Genomic DNA, 19,109 nt, shown 5'->3' with positions numbered 1-19,109 from the left:
TTGACGACTTTCTTTTAATTTTTACTAACGTTACAAACCAATTTCTGAAATTATTTCTCGACCCCCTCAAAGAATCGTTTAAACAGTATTGTTTGCATATTTATTTGTATGTAATACTTCTGGATAAAAATCATTCCCTTTTTGCTTATGCCTTTAATTATAAAATAGTAGATTCAATATATAATCTGTATATAATTTTCGAGGTCGAAAGATCAATAAATTATGCTTTGAAAATGTTGCAGAATACAAATAGATATTTTAGCAACAGTAATCAAAATCAAATAGAAAATTAAACTTACTCGCGCGACCTTAATTTTGAAATTATATTGTTAATTAAAATATTAAAGTCGCAATGCTTAAAATAATATTATTATAATTAATATTATTTTCTGCAAATTTATTTTTTACTAAAAAGATCTATCATCGAATATTCTGCAATCTGCTAAAATGATCTGAATCATTACCTAACAATAAAATTTAGTAAATTTCACAATTTACATACTTCATTTGTTCTTTCAATTAATTTATTCCTAACATAAAGAATAACCTTGTAAGACTTATTAAAAGAGATTATTATTTCTGTTATCGCAGTTTTTTAAAAATGTAACCGATTAAATTTTGATAAAAATCATCATCTACGATTTATCGCTAATATACAAGAAATTTTGTTTATTTACAGTTGTAGCAATTTAAATTTCACATGCCTAATTAGCACATAATTTTAAAAAGGAATTTCAAACGATTGAAATTCCAATTTTGTCAAATTTAATAAGCGCAACATTTAGTTAATTACGAGCACTCGTGTATTATTTAACGCTAAATTCATAAGAGACCGGTTGAAAGTAATTTATTAACACTATTACTGAATAAATATAACTAAGTTAATCTTTGTATTGAAATGATCAAGGTTCACAGAAACAATTTTTCCATAAATTGCCGTGTGCCTTTTTTGACGAAATAAATAATATTACTTAATTAAATTGTTCTATTTTCTTGATGCGAAATTTTTATAGAATTATAACAAAATTGAAAATTTAATGGGCCTCTTAAGATAACTATCAGCGTAATTACTAACAAATCGAATTATTCGTATTATTCATAATATTGCCTAACCTATTGTTCGATACTATCGATGGACGTATCCTTTTAAATACCAGAGATGGGCAAAATTCTTATTTAAACAAAAGTGTCAAACAACTAAAAAAAGACGAACTTTTTATTCGTTGAATAAAAGTTAACATTTGAATTATACAATATTCGATTAAAATTTTGCCCATCTTTGTTAAATACTATCTCATCGCGAGTTCTTAAAACGAGCAAATGAACGAAACAAACAGAGGACAAAAGAAAATAACTGAGGTCCCTCGCTTTCACTCTTTTACTCTCAAGTCATATTTCTTAAAAATTTTAAATAATAACAGTCTCTTATTACAATTAATTGACATTACACGAACTAACTATTCCCATCACTTAAGAAACCTAAAATTCCAATACTTCTATTTCTCAAACACGTTCTACAATAAATTGTGTTTAATAAAATTTTAGGCATTGATTCTTTCTTGAATATGTTCACATAAAAATGTTTCGTAGAATTGTACTTTACAATAAGAAATATTATTTTCTTTTTTAATAGTATAAATTACTGATGAACGTTATTGACGTCAATAATAAACATATTTCTACGAAAATGTATTAAATGTATATATATATAAAGTATGATCAATCACAAAAATCAAATTTTAGGACCTTTAATTTAGGAACTTTTTTTTATCAACTCGAACATACGTCTACAATTAACCAAAATTAAATTTCATAAAAAGTCATGAAAAATTTATGGTAAAATGAAATTAAAGTAAATATTTAGTCATTTAAATCAACCATAAGAATACATTCTGGAAAATGTGCAGTCTGTCTCGAGAGTTACAGAGTGAAAAAGAGAGTTGGTTGCACATGTACGCACATTCATTCATCTTAGGCACATTTACATACTCGATATAAAAGCACATCACTATGATCGAATCGACGATCTTGAAGAGTCTTTCATTTAAAGCGGTCCTTCGATCGATATACATATAGATACAATAAGTTTTTCGAAGATGCGGAGAACTAGAAACATGATTATTCGAATGATAATTCGTAACGACTCAAACATAAACAAATTGAAACCTTTCATAACAGAACATTCTTACGAACTTTCAATTTTAGTCACTAATTTGATTTAAAAATGTTTTCTTTTATGTATTTTACCTTAAAATCACGATTCGCCGAACAATGCCCATAATGATTTATGAATTAGGCAAATGTTTGTAAAAATTTTCATATATTTTTTCCGAAATTAAACATTAAAATCACGTCAATGAGCATATCTGGATTCGCTCAATTTTTCATTGGTAAATTATGAAAATGTAAAAGAACTTCGGATGAAGTATAATTTAAAAGAACGCAATCAAATTGGAAGATGATTAAAATGATAAGAAATAACACTCGATTAATCGGAAGAACTTAATCATTGTTTCATTAATTCATTAAAAATAATTTGTCAATTCGAATAATCAAAATTTCAGTGTAGTTAAATGGGCTCCTTTAAGTGGCCGTTCTTCATTTTGAAGAAATGAAAAGGGCAGATCTTTTCGAAAAATTGTTCATGTAGCATAACGCTTAGTCCAAAGCCGTGCTATACGATCATGCTCTTCCCTATTCTGGAGATACTGTGATGCTATGCTTCCCACTAGAGGGTCCGCTGGAACGCGTAATAATATTTTTTTAAGCTTTCTTCTAACCACTATTCGTTTGGAAAGATATTAATGTTATGATAAATTGTATAATAGGGTAAAAAAGAAACACTTTATTTACCTAAATACTTATTAATTTTTTCCAATTTTAGTTAGAAGTTTGAGTCTTTAAATTAGTTCAACTAAAATGACTACTAATTTTATTTTACCTGGATTGCAGTCTGTTAGAAGTGAACAAATAGACAGTAAGACCTTGGAAATGGTAAGTGCAGGTGACCAATTGTCCTTTAATATGTCCAGGCAAATTACGCCTTGACTGTTTATATTACAATGATAGATGCGTGTTCGGAATGTGACCTAAAAACGTTATGTTAACAATTAATTATGTATTGGTAATGTCACGTTCCTTGTATTTTCCGTGCCACGTGGATCATCAGGGACCCACGATGGACTTTCCATTTGAGGGATGAGCCCTGAAAAAAGCGCGGCAAGCGACTGAAAAATCACTCGTAGAATTTCCATTTAAAATGTGTCACGATTATGAACGAATAACTCAAAAAGAAACAATTTTACATTGTATTCTTGCACTACCTCTCCATATAAAAATTTACTATAGGTCACCGGCTATCTTTTTAAGTATTGGATAGTATAAAATATATGAATGTTTAAAGGAATAATAACATGATTTTCTTTTACCTATTGTTTCTGTACCTAATTTTGGACTTTTGGACTCGTTGGATCATTTTCAGACTCAATTTTAATAGAAAATTGTACAATAATAGACGATTACTAAAATAAATAAATTGTTAATAATAATTTATATTCCTTTTTAACATCTGCGATACTCTGTCTTATTGTCTAAATTTACATAGAAGTATTAAGATGAAATAAAAATGATTCACAACCGCGTAGTTATAATTAATAACTACACGTTTTACTTGATGTAAGGAACTACAGTAATAGAAAGGATCAACTATAATGAATAAAATATACTATAAAATAAAAGAAGAAGTTTAAATAAGATGTATAAAATTCTTCCCTCCTTTTTATATATTTTAATTCGTGTAACGAATATTTTTCAATATCCTTTTTTTTTAGCTATATATTATATTATTTTAAAATACGAATAAAATCTTTTTTTTTAACGACGCTAATATTTAGTCTTATAAATATGTAAAAAAGTAAATATGTAAAGATTACAGTTATTAATACTTTATTAAAATTAGCACTGAACGCAATAAAATTAAAATTATTTATTGAAAATTTCATTGTTATGGAATTCATGATTACTCAAAATTATAAATGCCGTCGTTTCATACAAAATAAGGTTTGGTAAATAATTAATCATATTACTAGCATACCTTTGGTGGTTTAAAGGGATATTCCGGGGAAAAGTGTATGTCTAAAAAGAATACACCTCCTTCATAAACTGACCCAGGAGGTCCAAGTATAGTCGACACCCATTCGTATAAATTATCTCCCTTAGGTCCTGCACTACAAAACAAATAATAAAATGGCATTATTTAATAGATTAACATCCAAAGGCAAAATTAAAACGAAATTTATGTAAAACTCTAGATGAAAATATCAAAATACAAGCTGCTGCTTCTAAGAATATTGAAGTAAATATTTTAGAAACGAATGGATGACCCAATTATATCAACGCAAAGACGATAGTTTAATTATTATATAGATGAATAGGTACATCCAGTAAGGATACAGTATTTTCTGCATAACAGAAATGAAGTTGGATTCGCAGTATTTCAGTTACTCAAATTTGTTCGCATTTTAATTTCAGCCATGGTCGTTAATACGAAATAAAAACTTTTATATTTGTCGTTGTATCTTCTTGTGAGTATTACCAATGAATTGTCAATGTTTTCTCTATGAAAGTAAGTTCAAACATGGGCTTATACGTACTATTCTTAATTATATGAAGTTATAAATTTAAAAAAAAACAATTCAAAGAACGTACATATAATTGAAATTAAGTCAAATACCGTCGTATTTGATCCCATTTTCATCGTGATAACTTCACTCATTCATTAATAATATACTAATAAACATGCAATGAGAAATATAGAAATTTTTGATTTGTTATTGTACGGATATGTGTGCAGTACCGATTGCAAATTCATCTAACTGATTTTTGTTTTTACAGTCACTGAAGATGAAGAGACAAACAGTGATGCTAGGATAGTTCAATTTTAATTATTCATGCATTATTTTACAGGATGTTTCAGATTTAAATGACCAGACTCGAATATGAATGTATGACCACAAAACAACATCAATGTACCTCTGTTTCCATGATCAAACTTACGTTTAATTTAGTGCTAAAGGAAAACTAAATATACTAGTAACCTTCATACCTCAAGTCTGGCTACTTAAATCTGAAATACCATAAATATGTAGGGAAAAAGGCATCGAAAAGCGATGATTAAAATAGCATGCGTTTAAAGGTACGGAAGAACGAGATACAGATTGTTTAATTGGCAACAGAGTGTTAAAAGAGAAAATGGGGTCATTGAAGAGAAAAATGCGTGCGTGAGTGTACATTGAATCATATTAAACTGCAAAATTTGTACTGACTTTACTCTTGCATCCTGCACATATTGTATGATATTAATGTAAAAGTTAATAAAAAAAATACAAACCTACAATTTGGTGGGGGGTCTAACGTGATTTCTGCCAATTCTTTCTGTATCCTGTGACAGGAAAATTAATTAAGCGATTATAAGCCTGCTGTAGCATAGTCTTTTTTTATTTTGGACAATAAATGTGCTACCTTTTGGCAGATGTTCCTAAAGCTTTTGACATCTTTGGATTTGGCTTTGCTTCCTTACTATCTGGTTTATTGTCTGCTAGCGCCGAACTACGCCCCCGGCTAGTTCCACTTGAACCTGCGCCCGATGACATGGCTCTGAAACAATTTGTATGATTAAAGAAGTTATAAATTAAAATCAAACGGTATATCTAAGAAATGAATTCACAAATCAGGTACTTTATTACTTTTAATTCAATTGTAAATAAGCAAAGGAACAATAAAAATTAATCAAAAAAACCAAGCATACCTCGTGTCCTGAACTATGGACGTCGAGAACCTTTTAGGGCGAGGCAAAGGGACAAGGAACACTCTTAAAAGTAGTGGTGACAAATCTGCAATAAGAATCAACAAATAAACAATCCTTTAATCCAAAATTTAACCAAAAAATAATAGAATGATATTTTTTGATTTTATATGTTTGACAGAACATCATATTGATAACTAAACTAAGAAATAAAAACATAATGTTTCTTTTTGAAAACATTAAAAATAACAAAGTCAACTATGGTACGTACAATTATAAAAGATTATTAAAATCTTTCAATAATTCTATTTAGAAAAGTACATAGTTTAAATACAATATAAGGTTATATATCCCTTTGTAAAATTTGTACATGTACATTGAAAATGTGATTGGTAATATTGATTCACAAAAATAACAATTCAATCCCAAAACCAAATAGATCTAATATAAAAATATGTACATTAAATACATATATAAATTCTATGAAAATTGTTGAAATAACTGAATAAATTCAGTAAAAAGAAAATTTAGTGAAACAGTCCAACCAATTCAAATTATAGACACAAGACAATTTTAAACAGAATAAACTGATAAAAGTTTGTAATTTAAGTAATGCTATTAAAACATAATAGACATATTTTAAACAAAAATCTAAAAACGAAGTGTGCAATAGAAAAATATACAAAAATATATCGACCTTTATAAGAGAACAAGTAGAAAAGTATTTATTAACTCATTAATCAACTTCTATGTAACATGATTGGAAATATATTAAATCCAATGAATAGAAGGATTTAGTGATTGACTAACGAAAGATCAAATACTATATATCAACCATTTCTATTTTAAAAAGGGGATTATAGAACCGTCCGTGATCGAGAGGAAGAGGTGCGTTACCTCGCTGATAGAATGTATAGCTTCTTGATCGTTTCAGGATAAAGTTTAGAAGCGGAGATTGATCCTATGTGAATCACAAGTAAACCGCCTAAATCCTTTGTTGTTCGTACTGCACGAAACGAGTGATCCTCAAGTGCTGCTTTGCAGGCTGGCGGGCTTCATTGTCGCTCTCATGTCCCGAATTCACGGTCGCGGCGTCCCTTTTCCCTCGGCGAACGCCGAAACGTGCGCATCTCTGCGTCGCCGGATGTTGACTTTGTCGCCGCTGCGGCGGACGTCGGTAGCCGACGCTCCTAGGTGGAGCTACTGTCGGCTTCATTATTTAGGAATATACAATACCAATTCTTTTCAACAAATCCCCTACATTATTTTACATTTTTTTCCATTACGTTAACTGTTACTATGTTCGGTTATTTTTCATTCAAATTTTTATATTTATATACATATATTTTACACGGATTATTTGCGAAATTCATACAAATTTAAACATTTATTAAACTTTGTAAAAAAAGTATTTTTATTCTAAGATGTAGTAGTTTAAAAATTGTTAAATACAAAATTTCTTCGACATAATTACTACATATGTAATCAATTAACGAATTAAATAAACTATATATGATTCATTTGATTGGTGGTTACTCGAATTAAATACCTAAATTTTCATTGATATTTTAATTTAACGTGTAAAATAATAGTACTTACATATTTAAACTCAAAATTAAGGAAGATCGATATATCGAATTATAAATAATCATCAAATTTAAATGTCTATGTATCTCTAAATTATTTTCGTTTGTTTTAAAATTTGTATTGTTATTTCATCGTAATATTGGTTATAGAAAAGTTCAAGTTAAAAAGAAAAAAAGAATATATACATATCTATATATGATATGTGATATGATACGTAAGTATATATATATATATATATATGTACACGTATAAGTAGATATACACATATACCATTTTTGTGAAAAATATTTTGTTTTTGTTTTCATAAAAAAAATGAGAAAAAGGTTGATCAAGACTATGAACTTTATACATTCAGTTATCTATCAGTTGCAAGTATCTGTACTTGTTGAATATAATATTTTGTACACTGGTCATATTCGGATCAGAAAATTACACAAATTTCTAATTTTATAAGCACTTGCATAAATCATATTCCAATTTTGATGAAATGCAAGGTAAAATATTTACCATTTCTTTCCTTATTCTTCTCAATTACATTGCTGGTAAGATATTATTTTAATATTTGTAAATATAATGTGATTAAAGACTTTTTACAACATTTTGATCTTTATTTTTTTATTATTATTTGATATATAAAACGTTTAATGTAAAGATTATACAAGCTACATTTTAGTGTATTAAGTTTATATAATTAAAAATATAAAGATATCTTTAAAACTTACAGTGCACCTATTATGAACTATTTAATGTATTATAATGTATATATAAAAATATTAAAGTTACTTTCATAACTTACAGCCGAAGATGAAAATTGCCCTACAATTATAAGTCGAAGCCAATGGGGTGGTCAAGAAGCAACAAACATGAATTACTTGATTCTTCCCATTCCTTACATTGTAATCCATCATACAGTTACACCAGAATGTACCACCAAAGTTTCCTGTTCTGCTAGAGTTGAAAATATTCGTTCTTATCATATGAATGATCTTGGATGGCACGACATGGGATATTCTTAAGTATCTTTTATATTATGTTTAATATATATCAAATATTTTGCAGAAGAATGTAATATTATTTCCATTACAATTAATTTTTCCTATATGAAAAAAATTGATAATCATTAGTAATATATTAAACATGATAAAACAAGTAATTTTAATGTATAAATGGAAACTGACAAAGATATTTTCTATTTATTTTATTAATCTTTTATTACTTTTAAAAAATTATTGTAGATGATAAGAGAAACGTATTGTTTCCTTCTTTTTTGCTTCAATTACAACAATTTATTTCAAATAACTTTTCAATGAATTTGTAAACAATAATTATATAAAATCATTAATTTCTTTATTCAATTAACAGATTTTTAATTGGTGGTGATGGAAATGTATACGAAGGTAGTGGATGGAACAGGGAAGGAGCTCATACTTATGGATATAATAAAAGATCGCTTGGAATTGCATTCATAGGAAATTTTCAAGGTATTTTAAAATATATTTGAAGGTTCGATCAAGGTAGTCTGTGAAAATTAATTTCTAAAGAGTTGAAAAATCAAATAAACACTTTTTTTTTCTTAGTACCAGTACCATCGTTCTAATTTCTACTTGTTTATTCCATTCTGTTTAATAATTTCTTTTAAACTTTAGAGAAACTTGCAAGCGACAACATGATGGAGGCAGCACACAAATTAATTCTCTGTGGCAAATCTAAAGAAATATTTAGAGAAGATGTTCATGTTATTGCAGCTAGACAAGTCGGGAGTACCGCTAGTCCGGGACTCGAACTATATGGACAGATTCAAAATTGGCCAGAGTGGTTTTCTAATCCATAAATTAAAATTAAATTACTTATATAATTTTAATATACAAATTTTATCAATAGTGAAGTTGCAATTTTAGTAGAGAACACCTTGTTGAAATGTTATGAACAGTCCCAAACTTATATGTTATATTAAGGAGTTACTGTAGCACAATTATATATTATACAACAAAATACATTTTATCTTGGAAACAATGTTTCATTTTATTTCAAAAACATTTCACTGTGAAAGTAATTTTTATATGATTTAATTCAATATTAACAATTAGTCAGAAATACATATTTACAAAATTATGTTTTTAAAATAATCCCTTCGATCAGAGGTTACCTCTAGTAATATAGATCGCATAGCCGAGCTGAGGAATTGTCCCAGTGCGCCGCCATGTTGTTTAGTTTTCTAACCGTACGAGACACTAATTCTACACAGGATGTCGAAGTATACAGATGCAAACACGAATTTAAAACAAAATCCCATAGCTCTAAAACCTCTTGTTCGATATGACTCGTAATACGAGCCTCGTACTCTTGTACTTGAGTTAGCTGTGGTTTAACAGTTAAACTTTAACTTAAACTGTATTTACGTCAAAATTGGACTCTAGCGCTGTTGTCAGACTTATTTTCAACATGGCTACAAAGGTGGTTGTAACTGACTCGAGGCCTAAGCACTTGTTTACCTACTCTTTGCCTATAGTAAAAAGCTCATTGTTACCAACATAGGTTGCGCGGTGTAACGCAACATAATATACGATCTAGAACAGAAATAACAAATTCGTATGAAATTTCTTTTCTCAACTTACCTTAATCCATGCCAGTTTAATCGAAATTTAGTTTCGGCTTTCTTAATTGTTGTTGATTGTAATGACATTTGTACAGAAATGTTGAGTGTTTGTTAAATCAAATTTTTTTGATCATTGTGACTAATCATTAGTGTTGTATTAGATATGAAATAAACAATTTTACTAGTATTATTTAAATACGTTTTATTTGTTGTCTAGTGTAGTCCTCGATTTCTATACTCTATCAGGTACGTTCATCTTCTCCTTTACACACATTGTTTATTTCTGTATAATGCAGTTATGTAGAATAAATTTTCGTTAAATTGTTGTTCGTTACAATACAATGAAGAGAATATATGTACGCTTCCACGGATAAATTTATTTATTTATTTATGTTTTTAATTGATTAATGTGTATAGCTTTTTGATATGTAATTACTTGAAAACAAAATTTGTAAAATGTTTGTGAAGCAGATACAAAAGACATTTTATTGCATAAATAATTCAGATATTAATTGTCTCTAGTTTAAATCTTAACAGAGTAAACATTTTGTAACTCTAAACTAAACTAATTTCCTTTGGATAAAATTTTAGTTTATGTATTTCAACTTTTGTTAATTTAACGTTGTAATTATTTTAAAAGGTAATTAGAATATAATGATAATAAAGTATAGTTTTGTTTATTTCCAGTTTGGAATCGTATTAATATTTTGAGTTATTCATTTTAACTCGTAGGTCAGATTTTTGTGTCTATAATCTAACTTTTTCTCAAAAATGATTTGTTTAACAATAATGTTTTATTAATAAATAGATATTTAATTCATTAAATGACTAGTTTCATATACAGCATTTGTCTAATTTAAAAAAAAATGGTGTTATTTATTATTTTAATCTTAAATATTTTATCGAATAATCATGTTTTAATTAATTTGCTAATATGATGTGTATATTATTATTAAATAATTTTTATTGTAAAACGAAAAAGAAGGTAATGGATATAAGTTTCAGCAGACTTTATTAGTCCATAAGATGGCTGATTCTAGTGACTTGGATTGGCAGATAGAACAACTAAAAAAATGTGAAATTATCAAGGAAGCAGAAGTCAAAGCTCTTTGTGCAAAAGCACGTGAAATTCTTATAGAAGAAAGTAATGTGCAAAGAGTCGATTCTCCGGTTACTGTATGTTTTCATAAAAAAGAATGAAGAAGGAATTATTATAATTTGAATTTATAGAAGATATAATTTTTTCAGGTGTGTGGAGATATTCATGGACAATTTTATGATCTAAAAGAATTATTTAAAGTTGGCGGAGATGTCCCAGAAACAAATTATTTGTTTATGGGCGATTTTGTAGACAGAGGATTTTACAGTGTCGAAACATTTCTCCTTCTTTTGGCATTAAAAGTAATTAAAAAGAATGATGTCATTTTTTTAAGTAAAAGTTTTAATATAATTGTAAACTGAAATTTTCATATAAGAGAAATACGAATAAAAAAAAATCGTTGAAGGTAGCATTATAGTTATAGTTACTAATACAACTGCAATTACAGGTTCGCTATCCTGACAGGATTACGTTAATAAGAGGAAATCACGAGTCTCGACAAATTACTCAAGTTTATGGTTTTTACGACGAATGTCTCCGTAAATATGGCAGTATTACAGTTTGGCGATATTGTACTGAAATATTTGATTATTTATCCCTGTCTGCTATTATTGATGGAAAAATATTCTGTGTTCACGGGGGTTTATCTCCGAGTATTCAAACGCTCGATCAAATTAGAACTATAGATAGGAAGCAAGAAGTAAATGAAAAATACGTTTAAGTCTTTAATAAAATAATATAATAAATCGTTTTGCATGTAAAACACAAAACTTAAAATGTTTAATACAATGTGAACTAAAGCTGAACATAATTTGTTATAGGTTCCACATGATGGACCAATGTGTGATTTACTTTGGTCAGACCCCGAGGACACTCAAGGTTGGGGAGTTTCGCCTCGTGGAGCTGGTTATCTTTTCGGAAGCGACGTAGTAGCACAGTTTAATTCCGCAAATGACATTGATATGATATGTAGAGCCCATCAATTAGTTATGGAAGGTTATAAATGGCATTTTAACGAGACTGTTTTAACTGTTTGGTCAGCACCTAATTATTGCTACAGGTATGAGTTTACTTTAATTATGCATAGCGTATATAATATGTTATTATATCACGCGAAATTATTTGAAAGTAACTTTTAATGTTATTTTTTATCAATTTAAAAAAATACCTTTTTAATAGATGCGGAAACGTAGCTGCGATATTAGAATTAAACGAGCACCTTCAACGAGAGTTCACAATATTCGAGGCGGCACCACAAGAAAGTCGAGGAATACCCAGTAAAAAGCCCCAAGCTGATTACTTTTTATAAAACAATTTTTTCATTGAAACTGACTGTATAAACCAAAATATCTCCAAATATTTAAAAAGAAAAAAAGATCCTCTTAAACGATTGCATGATATGTATTTTGATACATGTACACATGTCCAATAAAGATGGAAAGCAGCTTGATCGCAAAAGTATAATAGATAAATGACAAATTGGTGGGTTTGTAACTGAATGCTATATTAGAGTGTTAACGGTAAATGAATAACCAATTTGATAAAATACATATATTGAATACATGTATTTCTACTATTATATTTTGGTTAGTAATAGAATTAATTGATATTCGACTCTATTGAACGGTAAATGATTTTATTTTTTGCAATTAATTAGGATTTGTGTTTGTTTTTACATTGCAAGTTTTATATTTAACAGCGCAAGTACAAACTTTAAATTTTGCTTAAATGTAATTTAAATGTAAAATTGTTTTAGACTTCGACTTTTAAATTTTTGCTCATTTCATTTTTATTCAATTAATTTACCAGTTATAGTTTAAACGTTAAATTTAATACAGAGGGTATTTGAAAACGATGGAACATACAGAAACGTGTAAATTCTTTATGCAAAAAGGAAATGTAAAAGTTATTTATCATTTTGTAATCCGAGGCTTCATTTTTGCGATATAAACAATTAAGTAAAGCTTTTATGTACGTGAATTCCATGTATACGTATTTCTCTGTGTGAAAATGCTATTTATAGTCCAGTCAGTTGACCGCACAACAGCACATGTACCACAGTTGGGCAAATTTTATTCGTGAATAACGAATACAAGTTTTACATTGATTTGTAAACTAATTTTTATGTTTCATTCATAAATTTATTTATAAATTAGAATTTCTTAAAACCAATATTTAGACGAGCAAAGTTGTAGGCAAAAACTAGTTTACGAATGAATTGTAACATTCTTATTCATTATTTGAGAATAAAATTTGTTTGATCTATCACGAAAACAAAATCTCAGATTTTAAAAGGATGCAGGACTTTTGGCTGTCTCACCACTGTTTCATCTTATTTCATCGTTTTGAAATACCTTGTATTTAATATACTGATACATTTTAAGTTAATATTATTGTAAATGTTAAATTTATTATTGATCTATGTAGAGAATAATTTAAATAGTTTACAATAAAAGTATCAATAAATATTACATATTATACCACGATGTATTTGTACATAAGATGTGGTTTACGAGAAAATTAACTAAAATTATACATAATTAAGGTTACTCTATAACGTCAAACTTTTTTTTATGCAAGACGGTAATCAATAATGTGAAAATAACGTAAAATTACATATGTATAGATAAATATCAAAATATAGTACTAATTTTATCAATATTTTATACGTTATTAAGAGTTAAACATTAACAGTTTATATTACACAATTTCGCAAATTATAATTCTGAAATTTGAAATCTAAGTCTGGAGCAAATAATTCGGACAATTAAAATAATTATATTCAAGGTAACAATGAATAATTGAACTCAAGGAGATCATAAATCTTGTTGATTTCCCATTTATATTTCTCCTGTCACCTAAAAATTTGTCTTTCGCTTTTGTTACAAAAGAGAATCGTAAATTGATTACATTTACACGGCGTCCTCGTTAACGTGAGAGCGAGTTTATAGGAGTTATCTTCACATATGGGAATATACGTTTGGCATGTTATGTATGGGCAACGGTTAGCATTGTAATCGTCGTAACGATTATTTGTGACTTAAAAAATACGAAAAGAAAACTGAAGAAAAATTTGTATTTCCCACTTCTCGTTTAATTCCACGACATGTCGGTCGTGGCGCTGCAAAATGCTTTAAGTGATGAACAAAGCAGACATATCCTACCACACGAGCCACATGTTATGCCAGGTCAGCACTTTATGCAACTTCGGGAAATCGATAAAGAATGTGAATTAGAGCCTTTCCTTTTTGCTCTTGAACAGCTGAAGTCTGTCCTATATATATATATTATTAATACGATTGAGTATAAATACCAGAACTGGTGCGGTTCTGGATGATTATATATATGTATATATATATGCTCGTTCATAGAAATAATAACAAGAGTTTCTTTTTTTTTCGATAGTTAAAACATGGTCAGAGGGTTTCAAAACGTGTATTTCATCATATCAAGAAAGAAGGGCTCACACTCGCCTTCTTTCTCAATTTCCCGAAGTTGCGCGAACTGTATATAAAGCTCCATTTCATGGACCATCTTTTATTTATTTATGGAAAATGAAATAATTTTCAGTTGTTATAAGGTTTATTTAACAGTTTCTATAATTATTTTTTAAACACCTTGTAAAATACTTTTTATTACATTGTGTAAAGCTATATAAAATGTTATCAATTATTTCAATGTTAATGACTAGACTCTATATTTGTTGATTTAATTTTACCAAACAAAGAATTATATAGTTCATCTTTTGCATGATTTAACCATGTATCGTTTATCGTAATAGGAGCCATAAAGTTTACTAATTTATTATGTACATTGTATCGTATTCTTCTACCTTTGGTAGCTCTTGTGTCTATTTTCCTCTTCATTTTACTTCTCATATTTTGTAATTGAATCCATTGTTTACTAAGTTGTATAGGATCTGTAATATCAGCCGATTTATATTCAATTAAATCCCTTAAAAGTTGGTGATAAAAATCGTCATCATCGTAAATTTCAGGATCGTATTCTTGAACTCTTCTACTCTCGTTGTTATCTTCGACCAATTCCGTCTTGCCAATAATATTGTATTCTGAACGTTTTAGTTGGGTTCTCTTGCGTAATTTTTCTTTATCGCTTAAAGCAAATTCGATTTGTTTTAACGTCGTTTGATTCATACCCTTATCCAATTTACCGCTCGCTATTCTTGTCTTTTCGTTCCACTTTTGTATAACAGAATTTCTATATTCTGTGTACAATGTATGATTATCATTTAATATTTTTTCATAATTGTCAAGTTTCAGTTTTTTACAGTATACATTTTTAGTAATATCGTCCAAGTCTTCGCCTAAAATCGACGTATCTTCTTTCTCGTTTCCATCTTCCGTATCTGAAGGAATTTCTTCATCCATTGAATTGTCTACATTTATCATTTCCTTATTTATGTTTTCTTCAATCTTTCTTTTTCTATTCTGTGCAAATAAATTCTTTGTTTCTGGATATTGTTTCAAGAACAAATTTTGTAATTGTAACATATTGTTTAATAACAATTTTAGTTTGCTTTTACTTTCATCAACTTTCTTCATATAGTCCATATTTTCTCTTAAACTTGTGTGTATATCATACTGAGGCATTTGATTACTAGGAATTAAACATTTTTGTAACTTTATTCTTATTTCTAGCAGACTTTCCCAAAGTTTCAGTTGACTTCTAACACAATTACCTTTATCAATATCTGCTTTAAGGTTTGTATGCGATATTGTTTGAAAATCTATTTTTTGCTTAGTATCAGAATTGTCATTGTCGTAATTTTGATCTTCGATATCAGATACATTTTTTGTATCTTTGGAATATTGTTTAAAACTTTCTTCATCGCTGTAACTTAATTCTTCGTCCAAGTTGTCACTTTCATTATCATCCTCAGTGTCTTCACTGTTATCTGAATCATCATTATTATTATCATAATCATTACTTATGTAATTGTCATCTTCTTCTTCTGTACTACTTATATCTTCATTTCCTTCGCTTCCCGATACATCGAGCGAATCATTATCACTGGTATATATGTTCTTTCTTGAAACTTTTTTACCTATGTATCTAGAATATGGGCAAAACTTATCATTTAATAATTCGTAATGTAAGTAAAATTAATTGAAATAAAATAAAATATGAACAAAAAACATTCAATGTGTACCTTTTGTCTAATTGATCTAAGGTATCAATGTTTTGGCTACGTGTCTTCGAAAGTTGAACATTGCTTTCCGAATTGTCACTTTCATCATAACGATCAACTACTTTAGCCTTTGTGTCTTCAGCATCGTTGTCAGAATCAAAATTTGTTGGTGTTGTAGTAAGTAAAGAATTTATTTTATCGGCTAAGCTTTCTTTTGCTTTCAAAGCCATTTTTCCGACAAAATATGCCGATTCAATTTTACGCGATAGTTTCACATGTGCTGTCCAACAAATAAATAAACATAACCTACACACAGGAACGTTATTAAGACTTTGATCAAATTTATATTTAGAATTTATTTGTAGAATTTGATTAAATTTATGTTTAAAATAATTTTACAATTCATAGTAAATGAATAAACTGGTAATACGTATTATTTATTAGATCGTAATTATACCTGAAAAACGAATATACAGGGTGTCCCAAAGATGTTGCGGGTCCTTAAAGGGGGTGATTCGGGGGATGATTGCAAACAACTTTTTCCTTTGTGAAAATGCTCTCCGGGGTTTCGTTAACGAGATATTAACAAAAAGCACCGACCAATCAGATCGCGCGCTTTCCGCCCGAGCTCCCATGCTAGCATGGCTACGCGCCGTGCTAGCGTGGCTACGCGCCGCGCTGCGACTTGTGAACAAGCAACTCGGCATGCAACGAGGAAAATTGCGTAGAATGGCAAATGAAAAAGGCGTAGCAAATAAAATCGAACACGTTGTCATGGTTTGTTTGTTATTTAAAGTGAATGATGAATAAAGGATAAATAGATGAAAATCACGTGTAACGTAAAAAGACGAATACACATTTTTTTTAGAGGATTCGAAAATAATAGTTATTTGAAGTGGGAGGATATGGAATACGTAAAATTCCTTGTGTCAATAACGTATCCACGAAAAGGAAATTAACGAAAAGTGATCGTAGTTCGTTATTGTGATATAAATCCGTAATTTAATAACGACCAGCACTGTTGCTGATAACGAATAAGTCTGTTTAAAAAGCCCGGATAAATATTTTCGTACGAGAATTTTAAGAATTATTGCCGGAAACAAGCCATAGCTTGCGTTAAATTTAAAAATGAATGATTACCAATAAACTGACTAAAACTCACCCTTGTCGAAAATGCACCTGTAACTTGAAAACTTGTGTCACTGGGTCACTGAACCGATCCTGGTCATCGATGGACGAGCCCAGTGCACAGCTGATCCCAGGTATACGACACTACCCAAAGTTAAGGGTCGCAATGTCAGGTGCGTCCAGGTCAACGTATCGAATATTCACTTCACTGCACGGCTACTAACACTGATCACTTTATTTTTTTGTCGTGAAACGTATTGTTCTTACGTTTTAAAAATTGGTGGCCCCGAAAGGGGCCGATTGTTATTAATGAAAGTATTGCTCCACATGACGGCCTCGCGGCATCATGGACCCCGTTGAATACAATCTCGACGCTAAGCGACGAAATGTATCCTCGCTTGGCGTTTGAATATTAGGGAATTCTAACGCAAATGCTCGCACAGCAGCACTTGCGTTCCCGTTGTTCCGGGCGTACACCCAGAACATCCTATAGTACTCTTGAGCCGTGTACATTTCTACGACGGGTTTGCTAGCTGACTGACAGGATTTTTTTCAAGCAACTTCCACTACCCCGAAATAGCTTCTCTCGTTCCATTATGAGTTAACTCCCACCAGGACAAAATTTAGAGAAAAAGAAACCAGCATTTGCTGAAAAAACACGTGGCCTGCAGAAGTGCAACGAAAACTTTCACAAAAGCCCGCGTTCTGTCCTTCTACTGCCAATGTACCCATTGCCTCGAGATAGAAAACATACACCACGTGTATCGGTTCGAAAGGGCCCGAAGAGAAGAGAAACAGAAAGTCTTCGAGTTGCTATAAAGAAGAAAATGCATACCATTCCTGTTTCACCTTTCCGATACCCTGAGTTTACGTCTGCTACGAGGCGAAACCAATTAAGTCATAAATTACGCGCTTAATTGGTCTGCGACTTAATACGCGTCGACGTATTCCGGACGAGAGATGGTGGACAGCGGTCCCACCTCTTCCTGTGTCTCTCCGCGAGGCGTATTGATGTTGGATAATAATCTGTAATTTCTAGTTCTCCAAAATTAATCAGGCTGATCAGCCAGAGCATTTCGCCAGGGTTGCGGTTTATGACCGTATTGTCCCGCTAGTCGGCGGTAGAGAACAGTTTCCTACAGTTTCGGATAATTTATGACTTAATTGGTTTCGCCTCGTAGCAGACGTAAACTCAGGGTATCGGAAAGGTGAAACAGGAATGGTATGCATTTTCTTCTTTATAGCAACTCGAAGACTTTCTGTTTCTCTTCTCTTCGGGCCCTTTCGAACCGATACACGTGGTGTATGTTTTCTATCTCGAGGCAATGGGTACATTGGCAGTAGAAGGACAGAACGCGGGCTTTTGTGAAAGTTTTCGTTGCACTTCTGCAGGCCACGTGTTTTTTCAGCAAATGCTGGTTTCTTTTTCTCTAAATTTTGTCCTGGTGGGAGTTAACTCCTAATGGAACGAGAGAAGCTATTTCGGGGTAGTGGAAGTTGCTTGAAAAAAATCCTGTCAGTCAGCTAGCAAACCCGTCGTAGAAATGTACACGGCTCAAGAGTACTATAGGATGTTCTGGGTGTACGCCCGGAACAACGGGAACGCAAGTGCTGCTGTGCGAGCATTTGCGTTAGAATTCCCTAATATTCAAACGCCAAGCGAGGATACATTTCGTCGCTTAGAGTCGAGATTGTATTCAACGGGGTCCATGATGCCGCGAGGCCGTCATGTGGAGCAATACTTTCA

The 19,109-nt window shown here is 30.3% G+C and overlaps 4 protein-coding genes across 10 annotated transcripts; 2 read left to right on the top strand and 2 right to left on the bottom strand.

The window, feature by feature from the left end:
* Positions 1 to 1,918: 1,918 nt before the first annotated feature.
* LOC122402486 (ubiquitin-conjugating enzyme E2-24 kDa) lies at positions 1,919 to 6,940 on the bottom strand. Of its 2 annotated transcripts, none has more exons than XM_043405308.1 (7): positions 6,701 to 6,940; positions 5,807 to 5,891; positions 5,521 to 5,655; positions 5,390 to 5,440; positions 4,094 to 4,226; positions 2,942 to 3,089; positions 1,919 to 2,740 (listed from the first exon to the last, which is right to left on the bottom strand). In XM_043405308.1, the coding sequence occupies exons 3-7, from the start codon at positions 5,649 to 5,651 to the stop codon at positions 2,643 to 2,645; spliced, it is 561 nt and encodes a 186-aa protein (XP_043261243.1). In that variant the 5' UTR covers positions 5,652 to 5,655; positions 5,807 to 5,891; positions 6,701 to 6,940; the 3' UTR covers positions 1,919 to 2,642. The 2 variants fall into 2 exon arrangements, with proteins under 2 accessions (XP_043261243.1, XP_043261244.1); XM_043405309.1 differs by lacking the exon at positions 6,701 to 6,940 and adding an exon at positions 6,501 to 6,616.
* Positions 6,941 to 7,723: 783 nt separating this feature from the next.
* On the top strand, positions 7,724 to 9,372 carry LOC122402482 (peptidoglycan-recognition protein SA). Of its 2 annotated transcripts, none has more exons than XM_043405302.1 (4): positions 7,724 to 7,884; positions 8,189 to 8,402; positions 8,753 to 8,871; positions 9,037 to 9,372. In XM_043405302.1, the coding sequence occupies exons 1-4, from the start codon at positions 7,878 to 7,880 to the stop codon at positions 9,219 to 9,221; spliced, it is 525 nt and encodes a 174-aa protein (XP_043261237.1). In that variant the 5' UTR covers positions 7,724 to 7,877; the 3' UTR covers positions 9,222 to 9,372. The 2 variants fall into 2 exon arrangements, with proteins under 2 accessions (XP_043261237.1, XP_043261235.1); XM_043405300.1 differs by having other exon boundaries at positions 7,726 to 7,932.
* Positions 9,373 to 10,041: 669 nt separating this feature from the next.
* Positions 10,042 to 13,549, top strand: LOC122402595 (serine/threonine-protein phosphatase 4 catalytic subunit). 3 transcript variants are annotated; one of them, XM_043405521.1, is made up of 6 exons: positions 10,042 to 10,232; positions 10,995 to 11,162; positions 11,235 to 11,387; positions 11,534 to 11,785; positions 11,907 to 12,145; positions 12,265 to 13,549. In XM_043405521.1, the coding sequence occupies exons 2-6, from the start codon at positions 11,013 to 11,015 to the stop codon at positions 12,392 to 12,394; spliced, it is 924 nt and encodes a 307-aa protein (XP_043261456.1). In that variant the 5' UTR covers positions 10,042 to 10,232; positions 10,995 to 11,012; the 3' UTR covers positions 12,395 to 13,549. The 3 variants fall into 3 exon arrangements, with proteins under 3 accessions (XP_043261456.1, XP_043261457.1, XP_043261454.1); XM_043405522.1 differs by having other exon boundaries at positions 10,992 to 11,162; XM_043405519.1 differs by having other exon boundaries at positions 10,986 to 11,162.
* A 1,046-nt stretch (positions 13,550 to 14,595) lies between these two features.
* LOC122402523 (protein AATF) lies at positions 14,596 to 19,028 on the bottom strand. 3 transcript variants are annotated; one of them, XM_043405384.1, is made up of 3 exons: positions 16,692 to 19,028; positions 16,256 to 16,540; positions 14,596 to 16,158 (listed from the first exon to the last, which is right to left on the bottom strand). In XM_043405384.1, exons 2-3 carry the CDS (start codon positions 16,462 to 16,464, stop codon positions 14,766 to 14,768), a joined length of 1,602 nt encoding a protein of 533 aa, XP_043261319.1. In that variant the 5' UTR covers positions 16,465 to 16,540; positions 16,692 to 19,028; the 3' UTR covers positions 14,596 to 14,765. The 3 variants fall into 3 exon arrangements, with proteins under 3 accessions (XP_043261319.1, XP_043261317.1, XP_043261318.1); XM_043405382.1 differs by having other exon boundaries at positions 16,256 to 16,514; XM_043405383.1 differs by lacking the exon at positions 16,692 to 19,028 and having other exon boundaries at positions 16,256 to 16,622.
* Between the last annotated feature and the right edge of the window lie 81 nt (positions 19,029 to 19,109).

This window comes from Colletes gigas, unplaced genomic scaffold (assembly GCF_013123115.1).
Source record: "Colletes gigas isolate AHSC1104 unplaced genomic scaffold, ASM1312311v1 Colletes_gigas_Sc00037, whole genome shotgun sequence".
Classification (NCBI taxonomy): Eukaryota; Metazoa; Arthropoda; class Insecta; order Hymenoptera; family Colletidae; genus Colletes; species Colletes gigas.
This window is presented reverse-complemented; position numbering and strand designations above follow the sequence as displayed.